General features: G+C 37.0%; 1 protein-coding gene across 3 annotated transcripts in view; it reads right to left on the reverse strand.

Moving 5' to 3' along the window:
- Positions 1-9,109, reverse strand: part of LOC111561475 (NKG2-A/NKG2-B type II integral membrane protein-like) — a 31,959-nt gene extending 22,850 nt beyond the window's left edge. For 2 of the 3 annotated variants that reach the window (XM_045061368.1, XM_045061366.1), the window contains exons 1-4: positions 6,244-7,485; positions 5,838-5,915; positions 5,321-5,374; positions 4,723-4,874 (exon numbers count right to left, since the gene is read on the reverse strand). In XM_045061368.1, the coding sequence (XP_044917303.1) occupies positions 4,723-4,874; positions 5,321-5,374; positions 5,838-5,915; positions 6,244-6,430 (471 nt within the window). In that variant the 5' untranslated portion in view covers positions 6,431-7,485. Of the gene's footprint in view, positions 1-4,722; positions 4,875-5,320; positions 5,375-5,837; positions 5,916-6,243; positions 7,486-8,913 lie in introns of those variants that run through there. The other variant, XM_045061367.1, reaches the window with a different exon arrangement.
- Positions 9,110-14,386: the final 5,277 nt, after the last annotated feature.

Here is a 14,386-nt window from a genome sequence, read left to right on the forward strand (position 1 = left end):
GAACACTGGCAAATACAAAGAAATACTCTTGAGGGAAGAGAGTGGATTGTGAAATGACTCAAGTCAGTGTGAAAATCAGGGATGGCTGACACGTCTTCCACCTCCATCAGCCTTACGCCACATTATCTAGGACAGAATCCATATCCCTGCCCTGCACACTAGTTCCAACTGGAACGGGATACCAGCAGCAAGATGAAGGAACAGAAAGAGACAGAGCCTAAACCCCCCATGGAAACAATCCCTTAAAAATATCCAGACACAAATGCAGGTATAATCAGTCTAATCAGGTTTGATAAGGATGTCAGAACGATTCAATAGGGAAACAGTGGACCTTTTCAAAGGGTGTTTGGAAACTGACTACCCACATGCAGAAGAATGAAGTTGGATGTTTACATTTACACTGTCTACTAAAATTAACTCCAAATGAACTAAAGACATAAATGTAAGATGTAAAACTATAAAGTTCCTCAAAGAAAGAAGGGGGGATATTAAACAGCATTGTACTTGGCAATGATTTCTTGGCTAGGTCACTAAAACCACAGAACACAAAGGAAAAGTCCATTGTAGATAACTGGGCAATGTCAACCTGAAACAATTCTGTGCATTAAAAGGCATGATCAGCAAAGACAATACAGAGTGGGAAAAACACTTGCAAATCATATATCAAACAAGGGAATCATATCTAAAATATACAAGGAATCTACAAGTCAGTGACAACTACAGCAAACACCAAAAGAGACAATGAAAAACTGGGCAAAGAAATGAAATACACAAATTTGCAAAGAATATATACAGATGGTGAAAAATCGTATGAAAAGATGCTCAATTTCGCTAATGAGCAAAGAAATGCAAATCAAATGCACGATGAGTTATCACCTTATACTCATGACAATGGATGCAACACACACACACACTCACACACACACAAATGTGTCTGGGCGCCTGGGTGGCTCAGTTGGTTAACATCCGAATCTTGGTTTTGGTTCAGGTCATGATGTCACAGTTTGTGGGTTTAGCCCCGCCTGGGGCTCTGTGTTGATGGCATAGATCTGGTTTCAGATGCTCACTCTCTCCCTCCTTCAACACCTCCCCTGCTTGCTCTCTCTCTCTCTCTCTCTCTGTCTCTCTCTCTCTCTGTCTCTCTCTCTCTGTCCCTCTCCCATGCACTTTCTCTCTCACACAAAATAAATAAATAAATAATAAACATTGAATGAAACCTTTAGAAAGATAGAAATGAATAGGAAACATCCATGCAAAGATCCTGAATAGGTAGCATAACTCTGAAAATGAACTTGAATAAATTCACAGTTTAAAGAAGGACAATTTTGTGGGCACCTGGGTAGATCAGTCATTTGTGCTCCTGACTCTTGATTACTGCTCATGGTTCCTGAGATGGAGCCCCAGGTCAGGCTCTGTGCTGACACCATGGACCCTGCTTGGGATTCTCTGCCTTTCTCTCTCTCTCTCTGCCCCGCCCTCTACTTGCATTTTCACTCTCTCAAAATAAAGTAATAAACATTTAAAATAAAAAAGATGATCTTTCAAGTACAAAACAGACATAAAAATACATAAGGCCATTAATTAAACAGATGAGAAAGGGCAACATTTGTACCCGCACAATATGAAATGCACAATTGCACAAAAATGCAAAGTCATTCAGTGGAGAAAGTAGAGTCTTTCCAACAAATGTTCTGGAAACAATGGACTATCAAATATGATAAATGATTATATGCTTTATACTACGTTAAAGTGCTCAAAATTGATCACACATAAAAACGTTCAAATATTTTCTAAAAAACGCATGACCTACAGTTGGCCAGAGATTTGATAGAGTACCAAAAGCACGATCCATAGAAGAAGAAATTGATGAAGTATAGTTCATCCAGATAATATCTGCTCTTGGAAGAGAAAAGACAGTCATAAACTTGTGAACAAACATTTACAAACCATACGTCTAATAAAAGACTTGCCGCCAGGGTACATAAAGAAGGTTCAAAATACAATGAAAAAAAGGTAAAACTATTAGCAAAATATTTCAATAGATATGTCACCAAACACCATGTATAGACGCCAAGTGAGTACAGACAAATAGGACCAACACTATTAATCTTAGGAGCATTCAAATGAAAGCCACCCCAGCTAGACTTTCTGTTCTGGTAAGATAGAGTGGATAGTCTTTTCCTTAGTCCTCCCACCAATACAGCTACAATCCCTGAACATTATAGATAAGATGACATAAGATTCAGAAAGCTAATGAGAAAGCTGACAGATCCCAGCCCTGGAGACCCGAGGAATGGCATGGTGGTGAGCTCCCCGGAATTTCCCTCTACCTCACATACACTGGTGTCAGAGAGCCTAGCAAACCACAGACATCAACAGGTACACACCCAAGTCTCCAAAATATTTTTTCTCTCTGGTCAAAATAAAAGAAAAAAAAGGCATGCTTGATAAACAGAAAAGTTTTAGACACTAACTGGGTGATTCTATTAAAAAACCATGGACTACCCACCAAAAGAATCAACAGGCATGCAAGAGAAATCAAGACATTCTCCGATCAAGGAACACTAAGAAAATGTATGACCAACAGACCCATTCTGAAAGAACTGCTAGAGAGAATACATGGTATAAGAAGGCATTTTGGATCATAAGGAAGAAAGAGAGGACACATGTAAGAATAAAATTCTTTACCAGGTCTAATGGACTTTCCTTCACCTCCCGTGTTTTCGAAATTGTTGATCTTTGAAGCAAAAGTGTCAGTTGAAGCAAAGTTATAACATGCATGTGATTCTCCATGTAAGCAGAGAAATATTTAGGCCACTTGTAGTATAAATGGGACACGGTAATGGACCATAAGGGCAAGTAAGTCTCTACATTTTACTCGAACTGCTGTGGGTTGTGATAGACTGTGTAGACTGTGCTCTATGAATATACAATCATCTATATAAAGATATATAATATCTATATTACTTATATCAAGGAGATTAGAGCATATGTGTACATATATATATAACTTTATGTATATAAAGTTACTGATGAAGAAAAGACCTACTTTGCTATAAATGATGCTCCGTCAATGAGGTAATGATGTAGAAAAATACAACTTTCACTCTTATCTCACAGCCTCAGACATAAAGCATCACGAAAAATAAATTCTAATTGGATCATAAATCATCATGGAAAAAAATAAAGAAATAAAGAAAAATGTAAATATAGGAAAATAATATAGGAAATCTATTCATAAACTTTGGCTAACTTCTGAAATAGGTCCAATAATACTCATTGTAATGTACAAAACGCTAAGTAGGACCCTGGTAACATTACAATTCTGATCATTAAAAGACTCCAATAGGAGAGTGAAAATGCAGATGCAGGTATTTGCATCTTAAAAGTTCAAAAATGAGCTCAGGTCTAAAATATGACAAAGACTTCTGAGAAGTGGAAAGAAGACACCGTCCTGGAGAAATGGGCAAGAGACACAACCCAGCACTTCTCATTCTCACAAAGGAGAATAGCCTTGAGATTTACAACCCAAGAAAATGGTAGTGTGTCTAACCATCAGAACCTTTAATGAATTTTTCTGAGACTGCTGAGTTTTGGGTCAAAAGCCTATTTGGTACAATGTATTTTACACCATAAAATAGAAAAATGTAGGGATAATTAATATAGTGAAATATACACATATCTATGTCTGTGCAATTTCCTACTAATGCTTACAGGGAAGTGTAGTTAATTATACATGAATATGATTATGTTACACTTACACATTATTATTTTATTACAAAAACCATACATTTATTTTACATAAATATATATGTCGCTATGTGCAATAAATGGTTATCAATATGATATGTGGAGGAAGACATAGAAAAGACTTCTCCTAACATAATTATTCATAATACCCACATACGAAAAAGGAACAAAATTTTTGAGAAAGGTTTTTAAAATCTCATATTCATATGAGAGCAGTGAATATTCACAAACTGTAGACAAGTGTGTTAATATAGATGGATTACAAGTAGTACCTGGGAGAGAAGGGAGACACACAAAAAATGCACCCTGAATGATTCCATTGATATACAGCCCCAAAAGAAGCAGAGATATTTCATAAAAGGAAAATGGGCAGGCCTGATAAAGGCTCTAAACTTCTGTCTCATGATGTAATTTAGAATTGTGTGATTCTAAGTCTATTGTAATCAATGTGCACGATCTTATGTCTAGTTTCCTTGATGTGTTGTAAAATTCAATAGTAAATTTCAGACAAAAGAGCATTTCTAGAAGTGCAAGATCCTATGAAAAGCAAGAACTGGAAATTATCAAATGTACATTCAAGGTATAAAACTATAAATAATGTGTCAGAGTCAAACCATGGGATATTAAACACTTTAAAAGAAATAAACTACAAATACATATAAAACTATGGGTGAATTCTAGAGCATAATATTAATTGCAAACTTTTTCTTGTTCTTTTTTTAACATTTATTTATTTTTGAGACACAGAGAGAGAGCACGAGCAGGGGAGAAGCGGAGAGAGAAAAGGAGACACAGAATCTGAAGCAGACTCCAGGCTCAGGGCTGTCAGCACAGAGCCCGCTGTGGGGCTCAAACTCACGAAAGTTGAGATCATGACCTGAGCCAAAGTCGGAGGCTTAATCCACTGAACCACTCAGGAGCCCCATTTAATGACAAGCTTTTAATAGAATCTGGAAACATTTGAAAACTTACCTTGTCCTCTTCATCATCATAGTAGAGCAGGTTAGAATTCTTAGAAGCACAGGACGTCAAACTCTCCTTCCATAATTTTCCCTCAGTGCTAATGTAATAGCAATTGTTGGAATACGTAAACCACTCTTTCAGACAATGACAACAGAGACACGCTGGAGAGAGATTACGAGATATTATCCCAAAAGCTTTGAATATTAAAAAATGAAAATTTACATACTGTATACGGATACACATATGTGTACCTACCATATTCATATATCCTCACAAGCTGATAAAGTTAAAGCAAAACACACACACACTCAGAGAAGAGTTAGGCTTTCATCCCCTAATTTATGTGCCCAAATAAAGCAACCACAAAAATGTCCATCTCTACATGTCATGAGAGTCAGTGAACAAAACCATCTTTATGGAATGATTTATGTTTTATCATGTCATAGAAGGAGGAAATGTGGGGCAATTGTTAACAACAGGTATGGTGATCATTAAGCAATTTTTGAATTCACTTTTCCAAAAGAATCTGTTATCATCTTTGCCTAGTTGAAGATAGAGCTAAAATAGCCACTAAACTAATAACAGAATTTTGCAAGGGATGTTGTACCTTTCTGGATTGTCGTTTCCAGGGATGTTTTGTTCTGCGCTGGTCCTTGAGTAGCTAGAACATTAAAGCAATTCTCAAAAAACCCATAATATTAAATGAATGAATCATAATAAGTTGAATATCTTAGTTTAAAATTGGGTGTGCTATTTTACCAGAAAAATTTAATAAAGTAATGAACATGAGAGAGAAAATAATTCAAAAACTTAAAAAAACCAAACCTCACCATCTCTTACAATATTTCCTTTAAGCAATCTCAAGAATTAAGGCATATTTCACCATAAAGTCTCTTGTGTGACTTGCCTTTGAGTTATTAAATCCAAATATATGTTTAATTCTCCCTAAATGTATTCTGTTATTTCTACTTTAGATAACCTCTAAATAATCATTCCGCACTTAGAGAATGCATTAAAAATGCATTAAAATGAGATAATAAATTCAAAGTGTTACACACAATGTCGAGGAACTGATGATCAGTAAGGTGAAATAGTCCCTTTTAGTCATTCAAACACGTACTTACAGGGAATAACAGCTATTGTTACCACAGTGGACATCAAGACGAGGCAGAGGATTCCCAAGATACCGGCTATGAGCTTCTCTGGACATGAAGGTGAGTAGTAGGAAGAGAAAGGCAAACACTGAGAAAGGATGCCCGCAAACAATCATTTAGGAGATTTACAAACAAGAGAACCCACAATGCACACGGAATCACATACAATAACCTGCACCTCAAACCCATCACTATCATTGGAATCTTCTCTCAGAATATACCAATGCGTTCAATTACAATACCATATTCCAACCTCCAGCTCTGGTCCTCACAAATGAAAACTATGTGAGATCACTTCCTACTCTTTCCTTATACCCCTACACCCCAACTTCAAATCTTAAAACAGACATACTTGTCTGCATTAAATGTTTTTTACCTTTGCAGGGAGAGTTCTTGCCATTCCCTTGAAGGTCCCGAGAAGCATTTTGAAGATTCAATTCTGTATAGGCTATCTCCTCCTCAGTTACTGAAATGGAACTTTTCGTGCCCTTAGGTTGCACTTGCTGTCTTTTTGAGCCCTTAGCATGATGGACTTCCGCATAAGTCACGCCTTGGTTGTCCATGTCTGCAGCTGAGCAGTGTCAGCTACAATGTGGATGAAACTGCCCTGAAGGTCTTGATCAAGAGTGTGTGTCATGTGCTGACGACATTGCTAGTACAGTGACACCGGGTGGGGTGGAGGGTGAGGAAGACTCCTCATTTGCAGTTGAACAATAGAAAGTCTGGTACTAACTTGTGTAGAGATTGAAATAAGTGTTTCATGATAGAATAAATGTTTTTTATTTACAATAATAGCAGAATAGTATTGGTTGCAAAACATGTAAAGCACTAAATTAGTGAAGAAGAAAGGAATTCATGAATAATAGTGTCCTCATTAACGTAAGGTCAGATTCCACAGACATATTTCAACACTATTAGAATAACCAGAGTAATTAAAATACTGTATTAGGAAAAAAGTGTTGTATCAATTTTGACAGTGTTAAAACCCATTACTGGTTAAAAATTAAGTCCCCTAAGATGGGAGAAAATATTTTTTAGCACATATAGGAATTTCCTGTTGCAAATGACTTTTATTTGTGGTTTGAAATTGTGTTTCTAAAAAAGGACTGCAGTGCTATCAAAGTGATATTTTATTTTGAACATCTGCGGAGTTCTCAGAATTGTTAAATTTAAGAAGAAATGTTTCATATGTTGCAAAATGTTACATGACACACTAAAAATCGCCCAGAGCAGGAACAATAGTGAAAACAAAAAGAAACAAAGCATTTTTTACAAGAGGACTTAACATCAGAGTGACAACTGATTTAATGGCAAAGATATGAAACCATAAAATGATAAATAATAGAGTAGATCATTTATGGAAGAACACAGTTGTTACAAACGTCTAGAAAGATCTATGATTTCAAAGGCAGTTAGGGTAACTCTAGTTGTATAGTTATACTAAAACTCACATAAATGTAATTTCAGACCTCAGTCAAGGAGCTATGCAGTCAGTGATCTCTGGAATTATTCCTGTCTCTCCAAGTACAAAGTATCAGCTTCAGAAATTATTTCGTTGGGCACCTAGGTGGCTCAGTCAGTTGAGAGGTTGGCCGAGCGACCAACTTTTGCTCAGGTCATGATCTCATGGTTCGTGGGTTCGAACCCCACGGGGGGCTTGTGCTGACAGCTCATAGTCTGGAGCATGCTTCAGATTCTGTGTCTCCCTCTCTCTGTCCCTCTCCTGCTCATTCTGTGTCTCTCTCTGTCTCTCAAAAATAAATAAACATGAAAAATTTTTAAAAAATTAAAATTAAAAAGATTTGTTTCATGTCTAGGTATCTAGTTTAGTAATCTAAAATACGAATTAAAAGACGTACACTATAACGCATATAAAGCACTTAATCTGAGTGGTCTAAGTTCTCAATAATGTGTTAGTGATTTAATTATTTTTATTAAAAAATTGTTTTGTTTCCTTCTGAGAGAGAGAGACAGAGAGTAAAACAGACCGTGAGTGGGGAGGGTTAGAGAGAGTAAGACACGGAATCTGAAGCAGGCTCCAGTCTCCGTGCTGTCAGAACAGTGTCTGACGTAGGGCTCGAACTCACAGTGAGATCATGACCCCCGCCGAATTTGCACGCCCAACCGACGGAGCCACCCAGGAGCCCCAATTTTAATTATTTGTAACACAGTACCCATTTATCATTACTGATTCATATCATTTAGACCATGTAACACTTCATTGCACAAGAGCGTCTTTCAGTATTGAATATCTTTCTTGGCCAAGTTTTGTTCAATTTTATAAAAAGTCTTTGGATTGTTTATAGTTAAGTTTAAATTAGCATGTTTACACAAGGTACCTCGCATTTTATGAAGAATCAAACTGCTTTCATTTATTGAAATGAATATATGAGGAATTCTATTTGACCTTTATGCTATAATGGACTCATTTTCGGGATTTATTTTTAAAGACTGGACCAATGTCGAATATATATAATATATTCTTGATGACAACTGATGACAAATCCAAAGCATGTGTTCTTTGTCCTGATGCTTCTGTGATCTCACCTTAAATTATATTGATTTGTTGGGGCGCCTGGGTGGCGCAGTGGTTTAAGCGTCCAACTTCAGCCAGGTCAGGATCTCGCGGTCCGTGAGTTCGAGCCCCGCGTCGGGCTCTGGGCTGATGGCTCAGAGCCTGGAGCCTGTTTCCGATTCTGTGTCTCCCTCTCTCTCTGCCCCTCCCCCGTTCATGCTCTGTCTCTCTCTGTCCCAAAAATAAACATTGAAAAAAAAAAATATATATATATATATTGATTTGCAAACCCATAGGTATATGCATATGTTCTTAATGACTGGTCCACAGGCAAGAAATTGAATATTGTAAGATCTCTAATGTATCTCATACTCATTCTTGTTTGTTACCCTGAATTGTTGGAATGCAGATTCCAATGTTCTCTGTGATTTCATTGTATAGTGGCTGTGCCTCAGGTGCATCCCACCAGCATTTATAATCTCCCACTCACTGAGGTGACTACTAGAAAGGCAGGACTGTGTTGACACATACCTTCTGTTGGCCAGACAGTCATGCATCGTCCAGAGGGAACCAGGTTCCTCTCGTAACCAGACAGTATCTGTGGTCTTCACACCCTGCCGGCCCTGTGAGCGCTGAGAGTGAAGCAATAGTGGAAAAAGTAGATTTCTCATCAATGTGTCACTTCAAATTTGAAAAGGAAATTCTTGCCCTTGGGCTATTTTGAAGACATTTATCTCCTCACACACCTCCAGAATGTAGAGGCTTTGAGCTTGCAGTGTGGCTTTTCGTTTGTGCCTCAGCAAATGCCTCTGACAAATCTTATGTTCCACGAGATACTGTTCACTTACTTCCATCTGAATGACAAACACTAAGGACTTAGGCCTTGTGTAAAATATCTTAGAAGTTTATGTTTTACTTTTAGGCAAATTTGCTACATCTAGATATTATGTGTTTCTTTTTCTTATGCCCTTGATATGTCATTTCCATTTCACTGAAAATATTCTAAAATCATCAACCCGTAGACGGGTGTTTAATTATCTTTGACACTAAGAGTGAAAACTGACTACGTTTTCAATTTTTTAGCGACTGCCATAAAGACATCAATTTCTGAATGGATCTTCTCAAATTCTACCTTCATTTTTAACATACCTACATTCCATTTGTATTATTTGTAAATAGGTTATTAAAGTTTCTGCTGGAAAAAATAAATGCCTGTGGGAAGGATAAAACATTGAATAATATTGAGCAATAGCACCATTCCAGAGATTTGAATGTTAAATAATTATTCATGCTATTTACTTATTCATTCTCCAATGGTAACTAGGTGTCTGTATTTAAATAGGAATATTTGTGATCAACAAACAAACAAACAAACAAAAAGCCAGAGTCTAACTCTGTAGGGGAAAATTAATGAGTGTTTAACAATTTCACTTAACTCAAAATATTGGTGTAGGGCAGAGAAACTACTTTTAAAAGTACTTTCAAAAGACAGTTAAATAACATGAACATCCAAGCAATAAAACTTTATATCTAAATTACCTACTGTGCATCACTGGAATTCTTTTCCTTTGTTTTCATTGTTGTATTAGAATTGGTAATAATGTTGGGCATATTCCCGTGCATGTTTCCTTTGGTCTGTAGTTCTGTTTTGTTTTGTGTTTGGCAAAATGGGTTGACAATACTATTTTCATTTTCATGTTTTTATTTTCGAAGATGTATAGTTGACATGTGATATTACATTAAGTTCAGGTGTAGACATAATGATTCATCATTTATACACGTTATGCTATGATCACCATGATAAATCATCGTGATCACCCATCACCATACAAAATTAATACAATGGTATGGACTCTATTCTCCATGCTGTAATTTACATCCCTGTGAATTATTTATTTTATAACGGAAAGGTTGTACCACCTACATTCTTTCGCTTCTTTCAGCCATCCCTTGTCCCCACTCCCCTACAGAAATCACAAACTTGGTCTCTCTGCATGTGAGCCTATTGTTTTGTTCACTTGTTGGTTTGTTTTTGTTTTGACATCATTAGGTAAATCATATGATATTTGCCTTTCTCTGTCTGACTCATTTCATTTAGCGTCAAACCCTCTAGATCCATCAGCTGTGTCAAAAATGAGAAAAATGTTTGGAGAAACCTCCATCCTGTTGCCCATTGTGACAACACCAGTTTCAATTCTCACCAACGGTGCCTAAGATTTCCTTTTCTCCACATGCACACCAATATTTGTTATTTCATGTTTTTTGGATTCAGACATGTGGGAGGTGCTATCTCATTGTGATTTTGATTTCTGTTCTCCTGATGACTAGCGATACTGAGCATCTTTTTACATGTCTGTTGGCCATCTGCATATCTTGTGTCAGGAAATACCTATTCAGGTCTTAGGTCCAATTTTTAATCATGCGTTTGCATTCTTTTTGTGTTAAGATGGAGGAATTCTTCATATATTTTGGATATTAACCCCTTGCCGGATATATCATTTGCAAATATCATCTCCCATTCAGTAGGTAGCCTTTTTCTTTTATTGACCATTTCCTTGGCTGGGCAAATGCCTTGTGGTTTGTCATATTGTTTATTTTTCATTTTGCTGCCATTCTCTATGAAAATAGATCCAAAAGAATACCGATGAGAACGATCTCCATGAGTTTATTGACTATGCTTTCTTTAGGAGTTGTTGTTGCTGGCCTTACCCCTACCTCTTTAATTCATTTTAGGTTTCTTTTGGGTTTGGTATAAATAAGTAGTCCAGTATTATTCTTTAGCACATAGTTTTGCAGGTTTATAAACACTATCTACTGAAGACTCTCTTTTCCCTTGTGTCCCTTCTTGCCTTCTTGTCACATTTAATTGATTACATAGACACACATTTATTTCTGGGCGTTTTACTCCATTCCTTTGATCTATGTGTCTAGTGTTGTCCCATACTGCTTGGATTGCTAGAGCTTTGTAGTAGCCTTTAAAATGTAAGAGAATGTTTCTTCCAGTTTTGTTCCTATTTCTAAGGATTGCTTTGGGTATTCAGAGTTGCTTGTAGTTCCATACAAACTTTCAGGTAATGTATTCTAGTTCTGTGAAAATGCTATTAGTATTTTTATAACGCGTACATTGAATCTATAGGTCATTTTGCATAATTGGGATATTTTCACAATATTATATCTTCCATTCCATAAGGACAGTACATATCTTCCTATTTATTTATTTGTGCCATCCTCAAATTTCTTCTAACAATAGCTTAAATTTTCAGTGTGTAATAATTTCACCTCCTTGGTTAAAATATTCTTTGTTAATTGATTCTTATAAATGCGATTATAAATGGGATTGTTTAATTTCTCTTTCTCACAGACTACTACTACTGTATAAAGTCCAAAAGATTTCCATATATTAATTTTGTTTCATGCCACTTGACTGATTTCACGAATTCGTTCTAATATGTTACTTTGGTGTAGTGTCTCATTTATTTTCTAGAAATTTAGTCATCTGCCAATAGTGAGTGTTTTGCATTTTCTTTATTAGCATGGATGTCTTTGACTGATTTTTCTTTTCATATTTCTGTGTCTAGGACCTCCAGTACTGTGTTGAATAAAGTGGTAAGTGTGAATTTCCTGGTCTTGATCCTGATCTGAAAGGAAAGCTTTTGGCTTTTCCCTGTTGAGAATGATGTTACTTGCGGGCTTGTAATATATGAACTTTATTTATGGCGGGAAATTCCTTCTCTACACTGGGAAGTTTTTTCTATAAACGGATGTTTAATTCTGTCAGGTGCTTTCTCTGCATCTCTTGAGACGACCACATGATTTTGATGTTTCAGTCAGTTAATGTGGTGTGACAGGTTGATGGAGTTGTGGGTCTTAAAGCATCCTTGCATAAGTGGAATAAACCCATGTAACCATGGTGTGAGATCCTTTTCTTGTATTGTGGAATTCAGTTTGCTAATACTTGAGTGAGGATTGTTGCATGTGATCAGGGATATTGGCGTGTACTGTGGGGTGTGTGTGTGTGTGTGTGTGTGTTTGATTTCCTTGTTTGGTTTTGGTTTTGGGGTTACGCTGTCCATACGGAATGAATTTGGAAACTTTCCATTGTCTTCAGTTTTGAGACTAATTTAAGATGCAGAGGTGTCAACTCCCTTGAAAAGTTTTGTAGAATTAGGACGCCTGGGTAGCTCAATCAGTTGACTCTAGCTCGTGATTTCAGCTCAGTTCATGATCCCAGGGAAAGGGTCGGAGCCCCACGTCCGGCTCTGCACTGAGTGTGGAACCTGCTTGAGATCCTCTTTCTCAATCTCTCCTGTCCCTCTCCCTTTTCAAATGCTCTCTCTCTCTCCCCAAGATAAAAATAAATAACAATAAAATAAAATAAAACTAATGTTTTCTTGCTCTTGTTCTGTTGGCATGATTTCTACTACATTGTCTTCCAGGCAGATGATCCTTCTGCATCACCTCATCTGTTATTGATTCATTCTAATGTAGTCTTAATTTCCATCATTGTGCACTTCAGGTCTGATTGTTTCTGTGGTTAAATTTTCCATTTCTTTGTTGAAGTTCTCACTGTGTTCATCTACCCTTCTCTTGGGTTTGGTGAGCATGTGGATGAGCATTACTTTGAACTGGTTATCAGGTAGATGGCTTATCTCCGTGTTATGTCCATCTTCTTCTGAGATTTTATCTTTTCTTTCATTTGGAACATATTTCTCTATCTCCTCGTTTTGTTTGACTGCTTCTTTGTATATATAGGTAGGATTAATCCAAAGCATTCATCAATGATGCCAAATCATGTAAAATTCACTAATGTCTTCTGAAGTTGGAGGTACTTACATCTATTATTCCTGTATTGATACACATTTAAGTTTTAAATTAAACAGTTTATATTCTCCTTTGTGACACGTAGACACATGGGTTCCCATTTTTGGTGTTTAACTTTAATGAAATCTATGCCTAGCAGTATAAAAAAACACCACACGCAAAATGACTCAAAATAATCTGGGTAATTAGAGTTTACTTTTTATGATATCAAGTATCTAACTATTTCTAATAATGGCAAACCAGGTGACCTATGTAAAACGGATGAACTGATATGAAAATATCTTGGAATATGATGGCAAGGTGAATTAGTTTTCAAGGACTCTTTTTAAAATAACTTCATTTGGGGCGCCTGGGTGGCGCAGTCGGTTAAGCATCCGACTTCAGCCAGGTCACGATCTCGCGGTCCGTGAGTTCGAGCCCCGCGTCGGGCTCTGGGCTGATGGCTCAGAGCCTGGAGCCTGTTTCTGATTCTGTGTCTCCCTCTCTCTCTGCCCCTCCCCCGTTCATGCTCTGTCTCTCTCTGTCCCAAAAATAAATAAACGTTGAAAACAAAATAAATAAAATAACTTCATTTATTTTGCGGGTGAGAGAGGGAGAGAGAGAAAAGAGGGAGAGGCAGAATCCCAAGCAGCCTCCATGCTGTCAGTGCAGAGCCTGATGTGATGTGAGGCTCAGTGTCATGAACCATGAGATAATGAACTGAGACAAAATCAGGAGTCAGACACTTAACCGACTGAGCCACCCAGGTGCCCCTAGAGATTTATCTCCACCTTACACCCATTATTTACCAGAACACAAAATTTTCATATTAGTAAATTTGGGACAAGAGATTCTGGATACACAGCTCAGTCCTTTCTGCATTATGGGAGCCAAAGTAAGGAGCCCAATATGTACAATACCTATGCATATTCTCACAAGGTAGACACAGAGAAAAATACCAATTTGATCTTGATATCCCTGACTTCTGTGTGATTCTTTCTATTCTCAGTTTATTCTTAATGATCATCTCCCTAATGTTCCATATTTATATATCTCCAGTGGTGTTGGTGGATCCCCTAACCCAAGCTCATAAATAATTTCCATGGCTTCTTATGGTTATAAGTAATAATTTTTGCACTGTTTTATGCATGTATGTAGAAATGTAAAAATGCTTTGGGAGAAACCTGGGAGAGGTTCTACATCA

Source organism: Felis catus, chromosome B4 (genome assembly GCF_018350175.1).
Source record: "Felis catus isolate Fca126 chromosome B4, F.catus_Fca126_mat1.0, whole genome shotgun sequence".
Taxonomy (NCBI): domain Eukaryota; kingdom Metazoa; phylum Chordata; class Mammalia; order Carnivora; family Felidae; genus Felis; species Felis catus.